Raw genomic sequence first — 27,676 nt, 5'->3', positions numbered from 1 at the left:
CTAATGGCGCTAACGAGTTTGAGCGGGACTCGAACCCCCGACTGGCAAACACCAGGCAGAAACGTTACCAATCCTCGGATGCACCTCTGCTCTGAACGACCTCCCTGGTCCCAGCGCCAGGTCATATTGCTCTCTTTTCAGTACATATTCGAAACGTGAATTAAAGGAATATATTGACAGACGATGTTGCAAAGACTCCAGTACATGTTGCAAAGACTCCAGCACATATTGCAAGGACTTTAGCACATGTTGCAAAGACTCCATCACATGTTGCAAAGACTCGCACATATTGCAAAAACTCCAGCACATATTGCAAAGACTCTGGCACATATTGCAAAGACTCCAGCACATGTTGCAAAGATTCCAGCACATATTACAAAGACTCCAGTACATGTTGCAAAGACTCCAACACATGTTGCAAAGACTCGCACATATTGCAAAAACTCCAGCACATATTGCAAAGACGCCAGCACATGTTGCAAAGACTCCATCACATGTTGCAAAGACTCCAGCACATATTACAAAGACTCCAGTACATGTTGCAAAGACTCGCACATATTGCAAAAACATCAGCACATATTGCAAAGACTCCATCACATGTTGCAAAGACTCGCACATATTGCAAAAACTCCAGCACATATTACAAAGACGCCAGCACATGTTGCAAAGACTCCATCACATGTTGCAAAGACTCCAGCACATATTACAAAGACTCCAGTACATGTTGCAAAGACTCCAACACATGTTGCAAAGACTCCAGCACATGTTGCAAAGATTCTCGCACATGTTACAAAGACTCCAGCACATATTGCAAAGACTCCATCACATCTTGCAAAGACTCCATCACATCTTGCAAAGACTCCAGCACATGTTGCAAAGACTCTCGCACATATTGCAAAGACTACATTACATGTTGCAAAGACTCCAGCACATGTTGCAAAGACTCCCGCACCTATTGCAAAGACTCCAGCACATGTTGCAAAGACTCCATTACATGTTGCAAAGACTCCAGCACATGTTGCAAAGACTCCCGCACCTATTGCAAAGACTCCAGCACATATTGCAAAGACACCATCACAAGTTGCAAAGACTCCCTTACATATTGCAAAGAATCCAGCACATGTTGCAAAGACTCCAGCACATATTGCAAAGACTCCCGCACATATTGCAAAGATTCCATCACATATTGAAAAAACTCCATCACATGTTGCAAAGACTCCATTACATGTTGGAAAGACTCCATTACATGTTGCAAAGACTCCCGCACCTATTGCAAAGACTCTCGCACATATTGCAAAGACTCCAGCACATATTGCAAAGAATCCAGCACATTCATCGATTTTTTTTCTGCCTTTCCTCTATCCAAAAGTCTTTGGGGAAAGTTATCACATCTGTCAGGGAAGAAAGAATTGCAAAAAAAAAAATTGCTAAAGTTTTCGCAAATGACGCAAGTAATCTTCACTGCCAGTTGCATTCAGAAGAGTCGAAAGGAGTCATTATTGCCGAAACAAGAATCAAGAAAACTTTGTCAAGCAAATCACGGGTTATGAAAAAAAAAAAAAAAAAAAAAAAAAAAAGGGGGGGGGGGGCTTCGCGCGACGCTGCCAGGCCTCTAAAAAAAAACCGAGGCTTTGTGCGACGTTGCCAGGTCTCTAAAAAACCGAGTATTCGTGCGACGTTGCCAGGTCTCTAAGCTTACCCCAACCAGTATAGCTACATACACCATGAGAGAATTGTGCAGTATTTCACAGCCGTGCGTCTAAATCATTTATAAGTATGTAAATTATTGGGAGTTTTTTGACATTCCAGCATTCAAATCTGCCTCCTTAGAATGGATTAACTTCTTTATTTTAATAAAAACCGTTGATATCAATATTTGTATTATTTGGAAGTTATACTCTTGGTACACTAAAGTATGAGATAACTTCATCCTAAGTCAAGGCTTATTTGCACCTTTGGGGCTACAATCTTTTTATGCACATATGTATGTATATACATATACACACATATATATGTATCTATACATAAATATATCATCATTATCATCAGCCATTGCTAATCCACTGCAGGACAAAGGCGTCATTATTATTATTATTATTATTATTATTATTATTATTATTAATTGCTAAGCTAAAACCCTAGTTGGAAAAGCAGGATGCTGTAAGCCCAGGGGCTCCAACAGGGAAAATAGCCCATTGAGTAAAGGAAACAAGTAACAACATTAAAATAAATATTTCCTATATAAAGTATAAAAACTTAACAAATCAAGAGGAAGAGAAATAAGATAAAATAGTGTACCCGAGTGCACCCTCAAGCAAGAGAACTCTAACCCAAGGCAGTGGAAGGACCATGGTACAGAGGCTATGGCACTAACCAAGACTAGAGAATAATGGTTTGATTTTGGAGTGCCCTTCTTCTAGAAGGGCTGCTTACCATAGCTAAAGTCTCACTTCTACCCTTACGAAGAGGAAAGTAACCACAGAACAATTACAGTGCAGTAGTTAACCCCTTGGGTGAAGAATTGTTTGTTAATCTCAATGTTGTCAGGTGTATGAGAACAGAGGAGAATCTGTAAAGAATATGCCAAAATATTCGGTGTATGTGTAAGCAAAAGGAAAGTGAACCGTAACCAGAGAGAAGGATCCAATGTAGTACTGTCTGGCCAGACAAAGGACCCCATAACTCTCTAGCGGAAGTATCTCAATGGGTGGCTGGTGCCCTGGCCAACCTAATACCTACTAGTAATATTATCATCTCATCTTTCTCTGACATCTCACCTCTGGTCATTTCCATTTCATTTCCTAATGGAAAGAACATGATGGAAACTCACATACAGCCACTGCAAATACATTATTGATAACGGAACGTTGGTATCATTATTACTATTATTAATATTTCTGAAGCTTTACTCTTTGGTGGATTCAAGTCCCTCCCCCCTCCCTTCCCTAGCCCCCCCCCCCCTCTAGGGCTCTGCCAAGAGAGTTGAATCCGGGCAGCAACTGCTTGATGGAGAAGCACACGCTCTCGGAATGCTTGCTTGCTTGCATATCTTCTTGCATGCCTTCTGGCATATACCTTCTTGCATGCCTTTGAGATAATTAGAGACTGGAAGCAACAGATACGTTCCTTCATCAAGGCAGAATCTCTTGTCTCTTTGTTGGTATGTCAAAAAAAAATCCTCTCTCTCTCTCTCTCTCTCTCTCTCTCTCTCTCTCTCTCTCTCTCTGTGTGGAATAGACTTCCAGTAGATGTAGTAAACAGTAACACGGTAAACTTGTTCAGGAGTAAGTTAGACAAGATCATAAGAACCCTCTAAAGACTTAGGAGTAAAAAAATTCTACCAAAGAGCAAATGGAGTCTCCTCTGATGGACTAAACAAATCTTTGAGACATCCAAAATCCTTGTAACACACTCTCTCTCTCTCTCTCTCTCTCTCTCTCTCTCTCTCTCTCTCATGACAAAAGAAAAATACCCAGAAAAACAAAAGTATAAACAGACTAAGATAGAACAAAGTAGGGAACAAGAAAAAGCTGAGACTAAAGTACATTTGGAAAGGCATCTCATTGGAAGAACAGTAAATAATTCGAAGATAAAATTCTTCCAAAAGATTTTAGATTTCTTGCAACCCTGTTATAAGGAAAAACTGTGCATGTACAACCGCAAAAACCTATGAATATATTAATATTATCAATGTCGGCGCGCTCGCACGTGCGTAAACACACACATATACATATATACACAGCATATATATATGTCTATATATATATTATATATATATTATATATATATATATATATATATATATATATATATATATATCTATATATATATATATATATATACCGTATATACATTTATAAATATAAATATATATACACACACATATATATATACATATATACAGTATATATATATATATATATATGTGTGTGTGTGTGTGTGTGTGTGTTTATGCAGGTGTGCCCGCGCGTATAATAATAATACTAATATGTTAGCAAATCAACACAGCATTTTTCTAGATACATATTCAATGAACAATTTACATAATTTTCAAAGTTTGAAAAATAGTTCATTTACTTTACTGCCCTTCCCTTACTTTTAATTTTCTTTAAAAGGATCAATAAATTGTTTGCTTTCATGATTAATATTGATGAATATTAAATAGTTTCTGCAGAATGTCAATAATGCAATTATTCAGTTTGATAAGAGTTTTAGAATTTTATTTTCTCCTCTTGGTGAAAAGATAGAAACATAAACAATAGGAATACTAAATACACACACACACACATATATATATATATATATATACATATATATATATATATATATATAATATATATATATATGTGTGTGTATATATATATATATATATATATAAAACAATCTCCACCTAGAATTTTATTTTCTCTTCTTGGTGAAAAGATAGAAACGTAGACAATAGGAATACTAAATACACAGACACACACATACACACACACACGCATATATATATATATATATATAAATATCTAAAGCTTAAAGATTCAGAAAATATTAAGGGAAAATTTAAAACGCACAATGAAAAAAAATCACAATAACTGGTATATTACAACACACTTAATCAATCACTTACATTATTGATAATGGTAAAAGCTAAAGGCTTTTCCACATTACATACAGCATATATTTCATAATTCATTTTATTGCTTTTAACATCCGGGGGTGGCTCTAAAATATATAAAAAAGTCACTGTCAGAGTCCTACCATAACTTGTAGATATGGATTTATAAATCCAACACTAAATAGGTATGTGGTGATAGCAACATGATTTTATAAAATCAAACAAATAAAAATAAATAAAAGCCACAATGTCTAATTCAATTCATAAGCAGCTCTTCTAGGAGGACACTCCAAAATCAAAGCATTGTTCTCTAGTCTTGGGTAGTGCCATAGCTTCTGTACCATGGTCTTCCACTGTCTTGTGTTAGAGTTCTCTTGCTTGAGGGTACACTCGGGCACACTATTCTATCTAATTTCTCTTCCTGTTGTTTTGTTAAAGTATTTATAGTTTATATAGGAAATATTTATTTTAATGTTACTGTTCTTGATATTTTATTTTTCCTTGTTTCCTTTCCTCACTGGGCTATTTTCCCTTTTGGAGCCCCCTGGGCTTATGGCATCTTGCTTTCCCAACTAGGATTTTAGCTTAGCAAATAATAATAATAATAATAATAATAATAATAATAATAATGATAATAACACTACTTTCTATATAGCATCTTCCTTTCCAACTAGGGTTGTAGCTTAGCAAATAATAATAATAACAATCATCATCACAATAATAATAATAATAATAATAATAATAATAATAATAATAATAATCATAATAATGATAATAATAATAATAACACTACATTCTAAACAACCATTGAAAACAAACCCGTTGTTTCAATGATTCCTTCACCTAGGCCTAATCCCGTTGACACAAAACCTGCCTCTCTTACTAATCTACAATTAAGCCATATTTTATATCATAAAAAAGTGTTGCGTTAGAACCTGATTGAAATTACAGCCGGATTTCTTATCTTTATAATTCTGATTATTATAAAGCAGCTAGCATCAGAATAAAACAGCCCATTTGAATATTGTTATCGTAAATATAATTTTAATGCATTAAATACTTAACGGGTGGTCTTTACTAAGGTACTTTATTGGATAGGCTTGGTTGAGAGAAGGTGTTATTTCGAACATAATCGTCTTTGCAGTTATATAGCACTTTAATGATTAGAAAAAATGACAGTCAAAGTAAAGAAAAGATGAAATACAGCTGTACTTCTACGAATAATCTGAGAGAGAGAGAGAGAGAGAGAGAGAGAGAGAGAGAGAGAGAGGGGGGGGGGACATAGCACACTTTAATGATTAGAAAAAATGACAGTCTAAGCAAAGAAAAGATGAAATACAGCCGTACTTCTACGAGTAATCTGAGAGAGAGAGAGAGAGAGAGAGAGAGAGAGAGAGAGGGGGGTTAGCATAGCACCAAGAGAGAGAGAGAGAGAGAGAGAGAGAGAGAGGGGGGGGGAGGGGGTAGCATAGCACCAAGAGAGAGAGAGAGAGAGAGAGAGAGAGGGGGGGGGGGTAGCATAGCACCAAGAGAGAGAGAGAGAGAGAGAGAGAGAGAGAGAGGGGGTTAGCATAGCACCAAGAGAGAGAGAGAGAGAGAGAGAAGGGGGTTAGCATAGCACCAAGAGAGAGAGAGAGAGAGAGAGAGAGACTTTACGAAATTGAGTGGTCGTAAGATCTAAAGATCAGTGTTTTGGTAGAGGAAATGAATCTCTCTCTCTCTCTCTCTCTCTCTCTCTCTCTCTCTCTCTCTCTCTGTGATTTTCAACCAATGAGCATACTTATTTGAAGCTGTTCTTATTGTAGGCCTACCCTATTTCGAACTCAACAGGTCTAATAAAAAAAAATGTTAACCCAAAACGAAAATGTCTTTAAAACATCATAACAATTCACTTACTGTGTTCAAGATCATCATCTTCGCCAACACGTTTGCTAACATCATGGAAGTCAGTCTTGAGACTTGAGCTAGAGGACTTAAGCCTTCTTCAAATCCACCCTCCTCAATTCACATTCGTTTATAACACAACAAATGTGACAATTGATCAAGTTCACACTTTTTTTTCAACATTCGAAATGTGATAAATGTCTCAAAAGTGCTTTGGAAATATGTAGGCCTATGTCTATATCTTAAATAACGATTTCTGAAAATTAACTGACATTGAAGATAATGTGGCACGTTCTTTTTCGACATTTTACTCCATTGCTCATAATTAAAATAACTGTTTTAAAGCAAAAAAAAAATCGTTTTTATTTAAAATTAGTTCTAACAGGTAAATTAGGAAAACCGCCCTTTAAATTAGAGGTTTAATTCATTCATTTATAAAAACCGTAGTAATTTCAAATATATCTTTATCTAAAATAACGATTTCTGAAAAGTAACTGACATTGAAGATAGTGTGGCACATTCTTTTTCGACATAATACCACACTGCTCATAATTCAAATAACTTTAAAAAAAAATCATGTTTTTATTTAAAATTGGTTCTAACCGGTAAATTAAGAAAAGCGTCCTTTAAATTAGAGGTTTAATTCATTCATTTATAAAAACCGAAGTAATTTCAAATATATCTTCATCTTAAATAACGATTTCTGAGAAGTAACAGACATTGAAGATAGTGTGGTACATTCTTTTTCGACGTTTTACCCCATTAATCGTAATTATAACAGCTGTTTTATAGAATGTTTGGATTTAGAATGATTTTCTATAGATAAATCAAGAAAAGTGTCCTTTTAGTTAATCTAGTGTTGTATTTAGAATGATTTTCTATAGATAAATCAAGAAAAGTGTCCTTTTAGTTAATCCAGTGTTGCATTTAGAATGATTTTCTATAGATAAATCAAGAAAAGTGTCCTTTAATTAATCTAGTGTTGTATTTAGAATGATTTTCTATAGATAAATCAAGAAAAGTGTCCTTTTAGTTAATCTAGTGTTGTATTTAGAATGATTTTCTATAGATAAATCAAGAAAAGTGTCCTTTTAGTTAATCTAGTGTTGTATTTAGAATGATTTTCAATTTATAAATCAAGAAAAGTGTCCTTTTAGTTAATCTAGTGTTGTATTTAGAATGATTTTCTATAGATAAATTAAGAAAAGTGTCCTTTTAGTTCATCTAGTGTTGTATTTAGAATGATTTTCTATAGGTAAATTAAGAAAAGTGTCCTTTTAGTTAATCTAGTGTTGTATTTAGAATGATTTTCTATAGATAAATCAAGAAAAGTGTCCTTTTAGTTAATCTAGTGTTGTTTTTAGAATGATTTTCTATAGATAAATTAAGAAAAGTGTCCTCTTAGTTAATCTAGTGTTGTATTTAGAATGATTTTCTATAGATAAATCAAGAAAAGTGTCCTTTTAGTTAATCTAGTGTTGTGTTTAGAATGATTTTCTATAGATAAATTAAGAAAAGTGTCCTTTTAGTTAATCTAGTGTTGTATTTAGAATAATTTTTAATGGATAAATTAAGAAAAGTGTCCTTTAAGTCAGTCTAATGTTTGGATTTAGAATGATTTTCAATTTATAAATCAAGAAAAGTGTCCTTTTCATTAGAGGTTTAATTCATTTATAAAACCGTAGTAATTTCAAACACTGGAATGCGAGTTTTTTGGTTTTAATTAGTTTTACAATATACATGTGGCTATAACGTTGTTGAAAATATTAAATCAAAAGCTAGGGAAGCTAATTTAGGTTTGCACATGAAACACAAAACTATAATAAAACCAAACTTCGTGAAAATGTCTAAACCACATGTTATTATGGTGGTAGCTTTATTTACTATAAAGGAACATATTTTTTTCTAATTAAATTGCTCCAGTGAATCAACGAATTTCACATTAATCCAAAATAATATTTACAAGAAATATATTAAAACGTTAGGTTAAATAGTCTACCTTACATGGCAACTCTTATCCATTGCAGGCTACCTACTAAAGACGAGAATTACAGGCCTGGCCTGTTTCATTTTGGGGAACTTCTGAGTTCATTCTACGTGAAATTAGCTATTTATTTGATTAAAACTTTAATTAATTAATATATTAATCAGGAATTAAAACGTGTTAGGATAAATAGTCTACCTTACATGACAACTCTTATCCATTGCAGGCTACCTACTATAGACGAGAATTACAGGCCTGGCCTGTTTCATTTTGGGTAACTTCTGAGTTCATTCTGTGTGAAATTAGCTCTATTTTTAATTAATCCTCCAATTAATTAATATATTCCCCAGAATTTCATTGAAAAACCTAATACCAACATACGACTCCTATCCGCAGGCCTACTAAAGACGAGAATTACAGGCTTGGCCTGTTTCATTTAGGGTAACTTCTCAAAGTTTAATACGTGAAATTAACTCAATTTTTAATTAATCCTCCAATTAATTAATATAATCATCAGCATTTCATTGAAAAGCCTAATTCCAACACTCGACTCCTATCCAAAGGTGGAAAAAAAATGTCGGCAGCAAACAGTTCGGTAACTCACGCCCTATTCACATATGCCCATTTTACAGTTTTTCATTGAAAAATACTGAATAAATCACTCGTGTATAAATATATTGTTATACATTACATTATAGTAAGACGCACTTTGTAATTTATCCGTAAATTCCGCTGTAATGCGGTAAATTTGGACGCAAAGTCGAGACACAACCAACTCACGGCCTATTCACATATGCCCATTTTAAAGTTTTTCATTGAAAAATACCGAGATAAATCACTCGTGTCTAAAGATATTGCTATACATTACATGCATAGTAAGACGCACTTTGTAATATATCCGCAAATTCCGCTGTAATCCGGTAAATTTGAACGCAAAGTCGAGACACAACCAACTCACGGCCTATTCACATATGGCCATTTTAAAGTTTTTCATTAAAAATACCCAGATAAATCACTCGTGTATAAATATATTGTTATACATTACATTACAGTAAGACGCACTTGGTAATATATCCGTAAATTACGCTGTAATACGGTAAATTTAGACGCAAAATTGAAACACAACCGATCGGAAATCACAATCACATAATCACTGATGCAGAGTTGCCAGGTTTTCTAAATGAGAAATGGCCAACTTCTAATCAACAGAAGCTTTAAAAGGCCAACCCATTATTAGAAAAAGGCCAAATATATAGTATTTAAGGTCCGCCTATTTTCATATTACTAAAGGCCGACCAATTTTTTAAAAAAGGTAAAATTTGAGGGTTTATGGCCTGAAAAAAAAGGCCAAACTGGCAACCCTGCGGTTGGTTGATAATCAAACTTAAGTGATGGTTCCAATTCATAAACTTTTTTTAATTTTTATTATTAAACTTTTCCGAGCAAAATTTTTATATTTTATAAGAATATATATTTTTTTCATATGAAAATAAACTTAAATTGACTGTTAGAATCAATTTAATCATAAAAATTTCAACTCATAAACTTTTTTGATTTTTCATATTAAACTTTTTCCGTGCAAAATTTTTATATTTTATAAGAATATATATTTTTTTCATATAAAAATTAAACTTAAATTGACTGTTAGAATCAATTTAATCATAAAAATTTCAACTCAAATTGAGATTCTTAGACTTTCTACTTCTTCATTTCAAAATTTTTCAATATTAGATTCCTATATGTTATGAAAATATAGTATTTTAATATAGAAATATAAATTCTATAAGAATATATTTTTTCATATAAAAATTAAACTTAAATTGACTGTTAGAATCAATTTAATAATAAAAATTTCAATTCAAATTGATATTCTTAGACTTAATTTTTCATATTAAATTTTTTCCGTGCAAAATTTATAAATTTTATAAGAATATATTTTTTTCATATAAAAATTAAACTTAAATTGACTGTTAGAATCAATTTAATAATAAAAATTTCAACTCAAATTGAGATTCATTGACTTTTTATACTTCTTCATATCAAAATTTTTCAATATTAGATTCATATATGTTATGCAAATATGGTGTTTTCATATAAAAATTATATTTTATAAGAATATATATTCTTTATATATAAAAATAAACTCAAATTGACTGTTAGAATCAATTTAATCATAAAAAATTCAACTTAAATTGAGATTCATAGACTTTTTATACCTCTTCATATCAAAATTTTTGGAAATTTTTCAATATTAGATTCATATATGTTATGAAAATATAGTATTTTAATATAAAAATAAACTCAAATTTACTATCAAAATCAATTTAATAATAAAAATTTCAATTCAAATTGAGATTCATAGACTTTTTGTACTTCTTCATTTCAACATTTTTCAATATTAGATTCATATATTTTATGAAAATATAGTATTTTCATATAAAAATAAACTCAAATTGACTATTAAAATCAATTTAATCATAAAATTTTAATTCAAATTAAGAACCAAAATGTTACCAAATGTCAGTGGTGCCATCGTACGATAATTATCGTACATGCACGATTATTTTAGGTCTAGTACGATGTACGATACATAACTTATGTATATAAATATATGTGTTTATGTGTTTGATTAAACAATTATACTAAAATATTTTGAAATAAGTCAATCATGTAACTCTTAAATAATTATTTTGAAACTGTATACGATCATTTTGGTTGAAAAACGACAATTTTAAGGCTCATGTACGATTATCCAGTCGAATAATTTGGAGAACATGACGCCGAGAAGTTTTATTTGAGTTTGTGATCCATCGAATATATTAATTATCGATTCCAGAAGGAAAATAACGTTTTATTTGTGTCATTCACTTTACAATGGTGATTTGGATGAGCAGTATAACTTATATACTTCAGTACTTCACCAAGAAGCAAAGTTCAACTTTCCTCCAAGGAAACTATGTTGCAGGTAATTTTACATATTTATCAAATTATCATTGCTCATTATACATATTTATCCAGTTATTATTGTTCATTGTGTATTTTAACGCTATAATTTCATGATTGTAGCCTATATCATTATGTCATAACTCTAAAAATGCATTATCACGTCTTCTGATTGATTGAGAATAGGCCTACCACTGGGAAGGCATTGCTGCTTAACCTAATATTTCTTAGGTTTAATATTGGATATTTATTTAAATATTATTGTTCATTATGTATTTTAACGTTATTATGTGTAATTTCATGGCTGTATATTGTATATCATTATATCATATTGCTAAAAATGCATTATCACGTCTTCTGATTTATTTGGACTAGGCCTATGACAGTTATACATATTTATCGAGTTATTATTGCACGTTATGTATTTTAATGCTATTATGTGTAATTTCATGGCTGCATATTGTATATCATTATATCATATTGCTGAAAAATGCATTATCACGTCTTCTGATTTATTTGGACTAGGCCTACGACAGGGAAGGCGTTGCTACATAACCTAAGATTGCATAGGTTTAATAAGGGATATCTTTTTTTTATGGGAATTTCTATTAGAATTCGAAGTATATATTCAGTTTTAATGCATATGATGTTAAATTTCATTATCTAACAACAATCGGTATTATTTTACAAGCACTTACCAGGCCATAGGCGATATTTGCCATTACAAACAACATCAGCTACACATTTCAGTCACTTTTTCTTCTATGCACTTTGCGGCGGAAATGCATAATTAACGAGTTATTCAATATCTTATTTTTAATATTTGTTAAAAAATGGACAAGTCATTCGACATGTTGACTCCACAGGTAGCTCTTGTTAGTTTGTATATCTGTTTTCATCTTACTTGGCTCCTCCCCATTGCGCAATGTGACAATATTTGCTTGAATGCGCATTTGCTCCTCCCACTAATGTCGCTCCTCCAATCAAAATACTACTGGGTTCTTTTCAAGGGTTATTATTGGACGATTCATTGGTCTCTCAGTCTTGTTTCAAGGATCTGTTTTTCGTGCAATATAACATTGTAAACGATAGGATTTTGTTTTTTTCCCTATTTCATTATGGGAGAAACCCGTGATTGTCGTTTGTTTTCGGTTTTCAAAAGTTCCGGTTTCTATATTTTCATCACGTCACTTTACTGTCATGGATCCTCCGGTACGGTTGTGTGAAATATGTCGATATTCCTATTTTGATGTGATCGGCCGATTTCATGGGAATTATAATGGAACTCCTGAAGTAGTGAATCGTTTTCTGAGGGAGCATTCCGTATTACCTTTAAGTGTCCAGTGTGGTAAATGTGATTCGCCTTTACATTTTCGTGAGGATTGACATGTGTGGTATTGTACCAAATCTGAACGTATTCCAGTATTTGATGATTCAGAAGAGGGTCAACCACAACCTTCCACATCTTCATCGTCATCTTCCGTTTAAGGTAAGAAGTGATTTAATAAAATATATATATTCAAATTTACCCCTGGTTAAAGGGGGGGGGTCGCAGAGGGGGGCGAAGCCCCCCCCCCCCCGGTAGGGGTACAGGGCCCCTAGGTTAGGTTAGGTGGGTTTGTTAGGTTCTGTGGTGCCCTGAAAATTACTGTGGCCTTAAGGGGGGGTCGCAGGGGGGGCGAAGCCCCCCCCGGTAGGGGTACAGGGCCCCTAGGTTAGGTTAGGTGGGTTTGTTAGGTTCTGTGGTGCCCTGAAAATTACTGTGGCCTTAAGGGGGGGTCGCAGGGGGGGCGAAGCCCCCCCCGGTAGGGGTACAGGGCCCCTAGGTTAGGTTAGGTGGGTTTGTTAGGTTCTGTGGTGCCCTGAAAATTACTGTGGCCTTAAGGGGGGGTCGCAGGGGGGGCGAAGCCCCCCCCGGTAGGGGTACAGGGCCCCTAGGTTAGGTTAGGTGGGTTTGTTAGGTTCTGTGGTGCCCTGAAAATTACTGTGGCCTTAAGGGGGGGTCGCAGGGGGGGGCGAAGCCCCCCCCGGTAGGGGTACAGGGCCCCTAGGTTAGGTTAGGTGGGTTTGTTAGGTTCTGTGGTGCCCTGAAAATTACTGTGGCTTTAAGGGGGGGTCGCTGGGGGCCCCTACCCCCCCTCCCCCGTAGGCCTAGTTAGGGGTATGGGGGAGGGGTGCTGGAACATTAATTATTCATTTATTGCAAATATCATTCAATGCCCCAACACCAGAATATATGTTTTACCAGTAGATTTTGATGTGTTTTGCAGGAATTTCACCTTCATATTTGTCGAAAATACACAGTTTTTGTCACACACCATTTGGGGTGTGGGATAAAAACGGGTGATTTCCGCCAAAAATGAAGGTGAAATTCGTGCAAAACACATCAAAATCTACTGGTAAAACATATTTTCTGGCCCCTAGGCCCTGGTAAGTCATAGTAAAAATTTACCCAACAATCACAGACCTATTTTATGAATGTGTTATAAAGTTACAAATTTGGTATAGGCCTAGGCCTACAAATCTAAATCATGAATTTTATTACAATAGGCCTTGCCTATCTCTCTCTCTCTCTCTCTCTCTCTCTCTCTCTCTCTCTCTCTCTCTCTCTCTCTCTCTCTCTCTCTCTAAGTAAAACCTAACTTAGGCAGAGAGCCTGGTATTCAGGATCCTTGGTATTATTATAGAACATCGCCGGAAAAACTTTAATAGTAAAGAAATGGGGTTATATATAGGAAAACACCTGTTTTCTATGAAATTGGCCTTTATTTCCGTCGCATATAAATAGTTAATAAGATATACCCTAGTATATCCTACGGCAATGGGGGCCACAAAGCTGGAACCTTGGGTTTTGGGTGGGGAAAATTTACTGGTGAATTTATGAATAATGGTAAAACTAACCTTTACATCGTTATACATTATTCTCTGGGATGCATAATAAATCCCTGAAAAATTACCCAAAATATGGGATCCTCTTCCCCTAAAATATTTATTTCACTTTAGTTTACATTTTGCAAACAAGATGTACCGGTGCCGGTTTAGTATGTGGCCTACCTTTCGAGTATGGCCTACAAAATTCTATATGTTTTAGTATGTAGCCTAGCCTAACCTAACCTAACCTAACAAGCCAGGTAGGCCACATACTAAACCAGAATAAAAAAAGGTAGGCCACATACTAAACCAGAATAAAAAAGGTAGGCCACATACTAAACCAGAATAAAAAAGGTAGGCCACATACTAAACCAGAATAAAAAAGGTAGGCCACATACTAAACCGGTGTGACGGTCTGAACGATCCCACGGTCTCAGAATTCTCCTTGACATTGTATAATGGTTCTTTAACGCCATTAGCTCGCTTCGCTCGCATGAAAATAAAACATCAAGCTCGTATGTACTGTCAAGCGGTAATGTTGAGCTGCGCACGCTAACATTACAGGAAAATAAAACATCAACCTCGTATGCACTGGCAAACTGTAATGTTCGCGCATGCGCAGATTACCGAGGAGAATTCTGGGACCAGGGGATCGTTCAGACCGTCACATCGGCACCGATGTATCTGCTGCTGTTTGTGCGCTTGTGCATAGCTTGTTGCGTTATAACGACTCCATACTTCCTGCACGCAAGCCATCCTTCTACTTTCTTTCTACCAATGGAATTACTCCTGTTCGTTCATTTGTAAGTAGCCCCTCCTACTACCGTCCCTTACCATATGACAAAGTTTCCCATATTTGGGCATGTTAGTATGCTTGAATGTGACGTAGGCAGTTCTGCAACACGCCCTAATCTCTTAAGACAACTGCTCAGTTCCTTTGTAGCTATTTTGGGTGTGCGTTTTGAAGGCCAACGTAACAAAGTATAATGAATGTCATTATGGCTATATGGGTGCTATTGCCAACTTTCATGGTGAGTATTACGGTACATCTAGTGTAGTGAACAATTTTTTTAAAGCTCATTGCGTTATCCCTCAAAGTTTAACGCTTTTACCCCCAAAGGACGTACTGGTACGTTTCACAAAACTCATCCCTTTACCCCCATGGACGTACCGTTACGTCTTTGCAAAAAACCGTTTTTTAAATTTTTTTTGTGCATATTTTGGATATTTTTTTTTTGAGAAACTTCAGGCATTTTCCAAGAGAATGAGACCAACCTGACCTCTCTATGATGAAAATTAAGGCTGTTAGAGCAATTTAAAAAATATATACTGCTAAATGTGCTTGAAAAAAAATAACCCCTGAGGGTTAAGGGTTGGAAATTTCCAAATAGCCTGGGGGTAAAAGGGTTAAAGTGTCCCAAGTGTAATTGAGTTAGCTTTTAGGAACACCAACACTTTTTCTACTGTAACTCTACTGTATAGATTGCTAAGACAAAAAAAGGCACGTTGGTGTCAATTGTAATGGTAGGAATTATTTGTGATTTAATTTCAGATTTTTTGACCAGTGTAGTGGGTCTGGGGATCTTGCCCCTTGGCTAGGCCTGTGACCTAGGAAGGGGACTCCGGGGCTTGCCTCCTGGCTAGGTCTGTGACCTGGGAAAGGCTTACAGGTCTGTGACTTGGGAACTACTAGGTTAGGTTAAGTGGGTTTGTTGGGTTCTGTGGCCTTTTACAAATCTTGAAAGTGTTAAATAATCTTGATTTTAATTTTTCTATGTTTCTTCCCACCCAAAGTCCCAGAATCCCAACTGTGTCTGTTTGGAAGGGGGTGGGAACAGCATAAGAATGGTTAATTTATGAGAAAATAAAGGTCAAATTACATTATTTACTGTAGGAAAAGTAGTTGTTTCTATTGGAATTGTAGTTCCGTTTTGTTCTATAATTTTACCGGTTCCTCAAGTTCTGGTTAATGAAACTCGTAAGTAGTGGTAATGCGATGTAATATATTTTATCTATTATATATCAAGGAGCATGTGATGGCTTTTGCGGGTATGGCTCCGTTGGCTGTAAGTTGAGCAAAAATACGTATATTTTGATACCCCTTAACATTGTGAAATGTTTTATATATCGCCATGATCAGCAAAACTGTACTAGTCAGGCCCACCTATACCAGGTTGGTTTGTTGTGCATTCAGAAGAAAGTCTCCCACCACTACTAATATGCACTGGGCAGCGTGGCGATGAAAACTGCCCAAACCCGAGAGATGAATTAACATGTCTGAGGCTTTTGCCCTGCAGTGGACTAGAAACAGCGGCATTTGTTGTTGGTGGTATATATATTTGTGTGTGTGTCAGAGAGAGAAATTTTAGGGTAATGTATTTGATATACTGTATTACTTTTGGGGTAAACATTTAAGCCACTCGTTTCCTATGCATTTACCAGCTAAATTGATTAATATATCATGTATAATTGTTTTTCCTATTTTGCATAGTATATAAAAGTCTCACCGCCTAATTTTCTACTTCCAGATCAGTCTCCGAAAGGTACGTGAGAGTTTACATCAAATTTTGCTGGAATTACTACCGTTAAGGTAATGTCCTGTCAGTGTTGTTTTTTATTGTGGTGCGCTGTAAAGTCTCCGTTAAGTGAGGATATATGAAGCGATACCCTACCATCATTGTTCAGTTGGCTAGTTAAACTTTATATCATTTTGCTGTGTTGGGTGATTATGAACGAATTTTAAAGAATAATTTGTTCAGTAGGCCTAATAAGAGTTTGTAGCTAATCCAGTTCTCCTTTTAAGAGTGGGGAACTTTATCAATAGGTCTATTAAGAGTTTTGAACTTATCCTGTACTTTTCCAGATTAATAAGAGTATGGAACTTATATTGCAGGTCTAAGAGTATGAAATATGACACATTTTGCCTGAATGAGAATTTAAAATAATATGAGAATGGGGTTTTTGATCTGTAGATTTTATGGTACTGGTTTAGGATTTTTCATTTCGTAATTACGACAGGGATGTGTATTGTAATGTGTACCCGTGGGCTCTAGTAGGCTATGTCTATTTCTTTCAGTTGTAGTAGGCTATGTCTATTTCTTTCAGTTGCAGAGTGATGTTCAGAATTCGGTTATAACAGCAATATAGGTCGTTTGATATTTGACAGTATTTTTTTATTCAATGTCATGTTAAATTATATTCGTATTATTTGATCTTCACATCTGTACCATTTGCGTAACCGATGAATTTGCTGCCCAGTTACCCTGTGCATTGTTGCAACATTTAGTGTAGACTTTTACTTTGTGTATTTAAATTTCATTTTTGGGCTCAGGCCATGTCGTCGTGATGGAAGTTCCTTCAAAGGTAGCTTCCTAGGTATATTTGACTACAGTGATATATCCCAGAGAATTTAACAAAGGTATCCAGAATTCTAACTCCTGGAGCGAGTATCCCTTAAAATTTTAAAAGGGATATCGCATAATATCAGAGGACGTATTCTTGACACGTCTCATGGCTATCTACACCCCCAATAGCGCTTTCGCTTCGAAGGGAAGAGTGGCAAGAATAAGGAGAGTCGTTAAAGAGGCAACACTCCTACTGTACTGTAAATAGTGCGCCAAATCGCCACCGCATCGTGAGGTTGTAGCCATTATGGCCATGCTTCTGACCATCATTTTTTACTATGTTAAGCCAACCGTTGCTGTAATGGCGCCCTGGTGTTGCATGACGACACAAAGCATCGGCTAATCAGCACAAGTGGTCGCCACGTGGTGGCGTAAGCAGTGCGTTACCTTGGCGATGGTTACCACATTTTTGTCGGTGAGACAGAAGTCTTTGTGGTGACATGGTACTGTGTGACGGAAACATGACTGGGCGATGTAACTATGTAACCATCACCGAGTAAAAGCGGATTTTGACATAGGAAAAATCTAGTTTTGGGTGCGATAGCCGTGTTGTCCTGATGGAAGTTCCTCAAAGGCAGCTTTTTACTTAGGATATTTCTGCAAGTGATATACTAGAGAATTTTACCTAAGAACTATCACGGGGTTCTAAACCCCACGAGCAAATATACCGAGAGATAGCATGTATGAGACGGGGACTTGTTTAAAACAAGCCACGGCTATCCTTCCCCGAATAGAGTTAACCTTGTTTCAAAGGAAATGGGATCAGACTGGATACGTAGGCGAGAGAGCTGTTACAATACCGATCCCAGTGTGCTGAAAACATGTTCGCTGGTTCGCCATTCTTTCTAGCAGTGACATCTTCACAGATTTTTTTCGGGAGTTTCTACTTGTTTTCAAGTTTTTCAGAGTGTTTTTGAGACCATTGATGCTTCTGCTTCTTCCTCATTGCATAAGTTGAGTTCCAATTCCTTTTGTGGTGGAGAATTTCGCGTCTCCACCCTTGTGTTTAAGCGTCCGTTAATTGTCTGTGGCCAACGCATGGCTGAAGGAGCCAAAATCCTTGCCGTGAATAACCATATGGTTACGTACATCAGTAGGTCACCCTATAATGATACTCTCAAGTATGTGATATACCGTACGCAGAACATTGCCTCTGGGAATATTGCCCATGTGGGAACATTACCACTGGGTACATTGCCCTTGTGGGAATATTGCCACTGTGAATATTTCCCATGTAGGAACATTTCCGGTGGGTACATTGCCTTTATGATAATAAAAGATATGGAAAATAGATTTTTGTTAGGTTAGGTTGGTTAGGTGAGGTAAGGTAAGGTTAGGTAGGTTTGTTTATGTATGGTTGGTTAGGTTAGGTAGGTTTAACAAAATATATTTTTATTGATGTAATCTACGTATAAGATGAATTGATGTTTAGCTTACATTCTTCAACAATCTAAAAACAGTTTAAAAGATTACCAATTTCTAATTATGGAAACATTAACAAAAATTAGGTTGTAAGTAACATTTAACTCGTAAACTAGATAATTATATTATGAATTAAAAGATGAGTTAAATGTAAAGTAGCTAATTATCTTAGAAAAAAACTGGGTAATGTTCCCACATGGGGAATGTACCCAGTGGCAATTGTCCTAACTCTTTATTATACAATACCATCATGGCGACTTATATAATGATTTCACAAACAAATTACTTTTTCACCTTAGCCACATTATTGAGGGCGACTATTGCCAACCTTGCCCTTTATGACGATTGCGGCCTTAGATAGGCAAGGTTGGGTGAGGTTAGGTTAGGTTAGGTTAGACAAAGCTAGATTAATTAGGCAAGGACGGGTTAGGTCAGATAAGGTTTGGCAATTATTGGTTACTCCATATCCTCGCTTTTCATCTTTTTCATTCTTTCCCAACGAAAACTCTAATTTCCTAAATTTGGCTTTTGATGACAGACCTCTATAAAAATGCTACTTGATAATAGACTAGAATAGAACAAGACTTTTCATGAGGATTACTTTAGAATGAGCTTAAGTTTTTTTATGATAGGCCTATCTTACATTCCAGGTTTTTTCTTGCTCTTGCTATAGCCTAAAACCTTTTAACCCTTTTACCCCCAAAGGACGTACTGGTATGGACGTACTGGTACGTTTCACAAAAGCCATCCCTTTACCTCCATGGACGTACCGGTACGTCCTTGCAAAAAAATGCTATAAAAATTATTTTTTTCATACTTTTGATAATTTTTTGAAAAAAATTCAGGCATTTTCCAAGAGAATGAGACCAACCTGACCTCTCTATGACAGAAATTAAGGCGGTTAGAGCAATTTAAAAAAAATATACTGCAAAATGTGCTGGGAAAAGAATAACCCCCTGGGGGTTAAGGGTTGGAAATTTCCAAATAGCCTGGGGGTAAAAGGGTTAATTTACACTTTGTGGTGCAACAACTGAATGCCCTCCACAGTTCCAGTGCTTGGGCATATGCCCAAAATTCATGAACCCAATATAATCCAGATATGCTTTTATATATGACAGACTGTCATTGTATGGGAATACTGAGTATGCTTCATGCCGTGTTCGTAAAATTACTAAAGTTTATGACATTTTGTCAGAGATGTGCACCTAAATTTTGCCATAAATCTGATCATTTATTTTTTAACAGTCATTCCATATTTTGTGATCATTACCTTATTTAAATGTAATTTTATTAAGATTATTTTGTTTTATCATTACGATCCTTCAGTAATTGCATTTTATTTTGAATAAATTTTTGTTCTTTAGTTTTTCTTATTTTCTAAACATTGAAATTTATTTTGTATTTCTCTATTGTTATTTTGCAATAATAATCTGCACAAAGTTTACATAATTTTGCTATTAGATTTGTTTGTAATTTTTGGTTGGGATGATTTAGCAAACACACGTTATAATTGCAAAAGGTATATTGTATAAGTCGTACACAATTTTGACGTCATATAGTGTAGAGCTACACTGACATGATGTTATTTTTTCAACTAGATGATTATTATACCTACCTAAGTTATATTATGTAAGTTGTAATTTTTCTTTAGGACAGGCTATCATACAGAGGTTATAGGAGCAGTTGATATATATTATCGGAAAGTTTTAAACAGATGTTATACTCCAGGTTCAAAAGGTACATTTGGCAAGTAAATATTTTGGGTGTGTGTAGGTAGTTGGGATAGGCGTAAACTTTATTTTTACTTTCCAGGTAGACTTCCTTTATGGGGAAAATGTTGTTTATCTTTGTCTAAAATTCAGCATTATGAAGCTTCATCTGTGGTGGATAATGTGGGAGGGTGGGCTGTGCCACCCTAGCAGTACCAGCCGAATTCGGTTGAGTCCCTTGTCGGGGTGGGAGGAATGTAGAGAGGAGATGTTCCCTTTTTTGTTTCATTTGTTTGAAGTCGGATACCCCCGCAAAATTGGGGGAAGTGTCTTGATATAGGTATGTATGTATGTAAAATTCAGTGTTATGAAGCTAGTTTTACAATTTACGTAATATGATTTAGTGTTGCCGTGGCAGAGGGAAAGCTGGTTGGGAAGTAAACATAGGGTTGAGACTTAGTCTTAGGATAAGCTGAGGACACGGCAGTCCAGTAGGGTCATATCCCGTCTCAAGTAAGGAAGTAGCAGGTTGGTAGATGCAGCTCCTAGGTTAAGTTAGGTGGGAAACCATAGGTTAGATGGCGTTCTTGTATTTGTTTCCCTTTTACCAACAAGCTATTTGGAACTTTCCAACCCTTAACCCCCAGGCATTTTCTTTTTCAAGCACATTTTGCAATATTTTTTTTTTAAATTGCTCTAAGAGCCTTAATTTTTGTCATAGAGAGGTCAGGTTGGTCTCATTCTTTTGGAAAATACCTGAAGTTTCTCATAAAGTTATCAAAAATATGCAAACAAATGTAAATAGCAGTTTTTTGCAAGGACGTACTGGTACGTCCATTGGGGTAAAGGGATGAGTTTTGTGAAACGTGCCAGTACGTCCATTGGGGGTAATAGGGTTATAATTTGGTTTTTCAGTCATAGCTTGAAATTTTACTCCTGGTCCATCCCAACCAACTACAAGGGCTCCTGCCTTTTGATAGGATTGTAAGGACACCGCTTCCTTCGTCGTCCAGAAAATCAACAAACTGCTCATTTATTTGAATTCTCCTTTCGCCACACCGTGGTTTCCCATGTATATGTATTCCGCTCTATCAGAGCTACATTTTGACATATGTACCATTTCATTACATGTTTCTGTTAACTCATAATTCGTATATTTGTAACTGTAAGAAAACACATATATTTTGGCGGGCAATTCATTTTGATTTGGCGCCAGCGCCATCCTACCTTTCCGTCCGCACCTTGTAATATAGTCCCATGCTCATTTGAATAAAGTATCAGTTGATCTTGGTGACGCTTGTCTCACTGTCCTTACAACTAGTGACCCCGGAGTTGAAAGTAGCATCAGCGGTTTTGGCTTTGCCATTAACGGACTTATTACGGCCGTGCTACCTTCTCTATACTCTGTTACCTTAGGCATGAGCCTGCCTTTGGTTCTCCCACACTTCGGTGAATGTAAGGCAGTAGGATGAGCTTAACCGACATATCAACTTCCCACCTCTTCGCCGACTCGTCGTCTAGCCACGATGCAGGAAGCAACACGCCCATCGCACCCAACGGCCTTGCCTCCACGCCCAAAGTCAAACTGCCGCCCTTTTCTCAACACAACACCGCTTCCTGGTTCCTGAGAGCAGACGTAGTCTTCCGTGTTGCTAGACTCAGCGACTCCTGCGCCAAGGCTGACATCGTTCTCACCTCCATACCTGAAGAGGTATTCGACAAGATTTCCCCATGGTTCGACGCCCAGGCCGGCCAAGTTTCATACAACGACCTGAGAACGAAACTCATCGGTATCTACTCCCTCTCCGTCTCAGCAAGGGCACAGAAAGTCCTGGACCTCACCGGCAAGCCCATGGGTGATACCTCTCCTGTCGAGGCGTGGGACGAGTTAACCGGCCTGCTTATGCTCCCCGAAACAGACAGCAACGGCCGACGACGTGAGATTAGCTTATCTCGCAAGATCTTTCTTCGACGCCTACCACAGGACGTAAGGGCCCGATTGACAGACGCCGACACGCTCCCGATGAACGAACTCCTGTCGAAGGCTCAGAAGCTCCACGAGGCCTCCAAAGCATCTCGCCTCGGAGCATCATCGTCAACACCGCTTTTGTTCTCCTCCTTCAGCAGCTGCTCTTCCATAGACTCCTCGGCAACGGCCCCTGAGGACGACGAGATCAACGTTCTATCAAGAAAGAAACCGCCGCAACCAACACGACCGAACCCTAGGACTAACCCAGCATGGTGCTTCAGTTCGGCAGCGACGCCAAGAAATGTAGAGCACCATGCAGTTTCCCTAGAATACGACGCCAGAAGCATCCACCTGCCACCATCGCAGCCGCAGGTAACATAAACAAGAATGGTTTCTATATCCTCGATACCATTTCCAACCGTAGACTCATGGTAGACACCGGCGCAATGCAGTCAACGTTCCCACCTTCCAAGTCCGACCTAGACCGTGGTCCCGACAAAAACGCTCCCTCACTCATTGCCGCCAACGGATCTCCCATACGGTGCTATGGAATTAGGACCCTCAAGATATCTATCATGGGCCGTTCGTATTCTTGGCCCTTCGTCATCGCTGACGTCAATCGCCCCCTCCTCGGTGCGGATTTCCTCGCCCATCATGGACTCCTCGTCGATGTCGCCAACAAACGTCTCATCGACACGGGAACCTGCCAGTCCTGCCCCCTGGAACACGGCCCTGCAACAATGTCCGTATCCGCCGTAACGACGCACCCCTACGCCGACCTCCTACAAGAATTTCCCGAGGTTTTCAAGCCCGAGCTCCGACACTCGCCAGGTTCCCCGTCCAAGCACGGGATCTACCACCACATCACAACGACAGGACCTCCTACTCACGCCAAATTCCGCCGCCTCCCGCCCCAGAAACTGAAGGATGCCAAACGCGCCTTTGAGGACATGGAACGCATGTGTATCTGTAAGAAAGCATCGAGCCCCTGGGCATCGCCCCTACACATGGTAAAAAAGCCGGACGGGCCCTGGAGACCTTGCGGCGACTACAGGCGCCTCAACCTCATCACAACGCCCGATCACTACCCGCTGCCCAACATGCAGGACCTAACGAACGCGTTGCACGGCGCAAAGTATTTTACCAAGATGTACCTCCTCAAGTCTTACTTCCAGGTCCCCGTATTTCCGGAAGACATCCCGAAAACTGCCATTGTAACGCCGTTTGGATCCTACACCTTCGCATACTCAACCTTCGGTCTACGCAACGGCGGGGCGACCTTCCAACGACTAATGGATAGCGTTCTGGGTGACCTACCTTTCTGCGTCTGCTACGTCGACGACATCCTGATATTCTCGAAAACCAAGGAGGAACACCGGAGGCACGTCCGCACCGTCCTCAAACGCCTACAGGAGAACGGCCTGGTCGTACGTTTCGACAAATGCACGTTCGGTGCGGAAGGAGTGGATTTCCTTGGTCACCGCGTATCCTCGTGCGGGGTAAATCCCATGACAACGAAAGTCAACGCCATCAGAAAGTTCCCGATACCTACGACCATCCGCCAACTTCAGGAGTTCCAGTGGATGGTCAATTATTATAGGCGCTTCATCCCCAACATCGCACAAACCCTGTCACCCCTCGACAACGTCCTGAAAGGAAAAGCGAAAAAACTCGAGTGGGGTTTGCCCCTGCAACAGGCATTCGCCTGGACGAAGGATGCCCTCGCGAATGCCACCACCCTGGCTCATTTCAACGACAACGCGCCCCTGCGACTAACGACCGACGCCAGCAACGTCGCCTGTGGGGCTGTGCTGGAGCAACTCGTCGATGGTTCTCTTCGACCGTTGGCATTCTTCAGCAAGAAATTGAAACCCGCCGAAACAAGATACAGCACCTTCGATAGGGAACTCCTCGCCGTCTACCTCGCCGTCCGCCACTTCAGGCACATCTTGGAGGGCACTCCCTTCACAATCGCGACGGACCATCAACCCCTCGTACACGCTTTTACGAAATCGACTGACGCATGGTCCCCCCGTCAACAACGTCATCTCGCAACATTCGCCGAATTCGGGTGCACCATACGTTACGTCCCAGGAAAGAAAAATCCAGTCGCGGACGCCCTTTCAAGGATTGAAATTGACGCAGTCCACCTGGGAATTGACTACGCTAATCTCGCAACCGAACAGCGCACCGACCAAGAAGCACAGGATCACCTGACGGGGCCATCTGCGCTCAAGATAAGTGCGATTCCCCTCGGACCAGCAGGAGTAACTATTCTTTGCGACACCAGCACCGGCCGCCCACGTCCCTGGATACCAGCCTCCTGCAGAAGGAAAATATTCGATATCATCCATGGACTTTCACACCCCTCAGGACGCACCACCGCTCGCCTTCTGTCTGAGAAGTTTGTCTGGCCAGGGATAAAAAAGGAGGCCCGGGAATGGGCGAAGTCATGCATCAACTGCCAGTCAAGCAAAGTCAGCCGTCACACCGAATCGGGGGTAGGCGATTTCCCCCAGCCAAAAAGACATTTCGGTCACATACACATCGACGTCGTGGGACCATTGCCCCCTTCTGGATCTGCTCGCTATCTGCTTACGATCATCTATCGCTCCACAAGGTGGTTGGAGGCATCGCCGATGACCGAAGCTACGACTCAAGCATGCGCTGAAGCCCTCCTGTCAAGCTGGGTGAGCAGGTTTGGCGTTCCAGACGACATCACGACAGACAGAGGCCCCGCTTTCCTCTCAGAAATATGGCTCGCTTTGGCGAACCTGATGGGGACGACGCTCCACAGCACCACGGCATACAACCCCGCGGCAAACGGCATGGTCGAAAGAACTCACCGCGCCCTCAAGGCGTCCCTGATGGCGAGCTGCACCGACGAGGACTGGAAATCACGACTTCCTTGGGTACTCCTCGGCCTTCGCACCGCCCCTCGCGCAGACGGCGAACCTTCGCCCGCCGAAAAGTTTTACGGGGAGGCGCTTGCAGTTCCTGGCGAATTCTTTCCCTCATCAACCGACGACACGCAGCTGGATCACCTAAGGGACATCGCCAGGAAGTTCAGGCCATGTCTCAAAACTTACCAGGACAGAACCAAGCACTTCAAGCCAAAAAACCTGGATGACTGTGGGTACATTTTCGTCCGTGTCGACGCTCATCGACAACCACTAACTAGACCGTATCGAGGCCCCTACCGGGTAATTAAGAGGTCAACGAAAGCCTTCCTTCTCGACGTCCATGGCCAAGAGGACTGGGTCTCAATAGACCGCGTGAAACCAGCATTTCTCGAAGGAAGCGACACCGCCTCCGCCGGACCTGGCAGATCCAGAGTTCCACCTCAAAACAAGGCGCCCAACGAAAGAAAAATCATCAAACGACGACAAGAGGAAGAGATCCTTACGCCGACCGCCGGGGCGCCCCTCCGTTCAAAAACAAGAGGAACCCTCCGACGCCCGAAAAGATACGAAGATTGATCATCAGCCCTCTACGCCACCCGATGTCTTGGGGGGGGGGAGTACTTGTAAGGACACCGCTCCCTTTGTCGTCCAGAAAATCAACAAACTGCTCATTTATTTGAATTCTCCTTTCGCCACACCGTGGTTTCCCATGTATATGTATTCCGCTCTATCAGAGCTACATTTTGACATATGTATCATTTCATTAGCCTACATGTTTCTGTTAACTCATAATTCGTATATTTGTAAGTGTAAGAAAACACATATATTTTTGCGGGCAATTCATTCTGATTTGCCGCCAGCGCCATCCTACCTTTCCGTCCGCACCTTGTAATATACTCCCATGCACATTTGAATAAAGTATCAGTTGATCTTGGTGACGCTTGTCTCACTGTCTTTACATGATATCATTACAGATAGTAATAAGGGGGTTTTATTATAGAACAGTACAATATTGGTTACGACATTGAAACTCGCATAATTGAAGAGATCTTCGCGAATACACTATTTTGAATGCCATATACTACTGGGGAAAACTTCCATTAATGAAGTTACAGATTTTACTAAAGAAATAACTGTTTTACTCCTTTTGTCATCTTAGCTTATGCCACAATAGCCTCCTTCCACCTGGAAGTTCAAAAAAACTGATATGTGGTACTTCTGTTGTAAGTTACTTGTTTGAACAGAATAAAGGACCTCACATCTTATATTCTAAATCTCTTGATTATTTGTTTTCAGTATTGGAATATGCAGTGTAATTACAGCTCCTATTATGTTTATCATGTTAATACTATAATGAAAGGTTAGGGTAGAAGTATGTGTTTGATAAGCATTCCACCCTCGCTTTTCGCAGGTTCATTCTTCGCGATTTCGCTTGTTCGCGACACAGAGAACTATGTAACCTATCACATATTCGTAGGTTTTCAAGAAATGCTCTCGCAGCATGACGATTTCAAACAGCCCGCATTCCTTTGCACCCGGCTCGCTTCGCACCACTTCCCTCTCCGCCCAGCACAACATCCCACCTCTCGCTGACTCGGCCTCAGTTTTGCATTGTCTCTCCTCACGTGTGCATATTCCGTTTCGGTTCTTTTTGAGCAGAATTACGTTTTCATGTAAAAAAGTGATGCATTTGTACACAGTAATAAATATATCTAAATGTATTACCTGGCAAATATAAAGACTGTACAGGAGTATAATTCACTACAGTACTGCGTAAGAGACGACTCATCGGGAGTTGCGTCATGTTTCAAGACTGCTGCGTAGAACTTCGTATTAAAATAGTTAGTGGTCTGTGTATTAGATGGTACCCTTGGTTAATCTTAAATGCAGTATCATTATATATATATAGTATATATTGCACAGTACAGTATTACAGTACTGTAATATATAGTATTGTTTATTAACTATACTGTACAGGACTACCTTA

At 38.6% G+C, this 27,676-nt stretch overlaps 1 protein-coding gene across 1 annotated transcript; it reads left to right on the top strand.

Moving 5' to 3' along the window:
• Positions 1-246: 246 nt before the first annotated feature.
• LOC137631080 (dynein heavy chain-like) lies at positions 247-27,005 on the top strand. The gene is made up of 3 exons (XM_068362699.1): positions 247-1,314; positions 18,593-18,875; positions 26,986-27,005. The coding sequence occupies exons 1-3, from the start codon at positions 247-249 to the stop codon at positions 27,003-27,005; spliced, it is 1,371 nt and encodes a 456-aa protein (XP_068218800.1).
• Positions 27,006-27,676: the final 671 nt, after the last annotated feature.

Source organism: Palaemon carinicauda, chromosome 3 (assembly GCF_036898095.1).
Source record: "Palaemon carinicauda isolate YSFRI2023 chromosome 3, ASM3689809v2, whole genome shotgun sequence".
NCBI lineage: Eukaryota > Metazoa > Arthropoda > Malacostraca > Decapoda > Palaemonidae > Palaemon > Palaemon carinicauda.
Note: the sequence above shows the minus strand (reverse complement) of the source record. Positions and strands in the feature narration are given on the sequence as shown.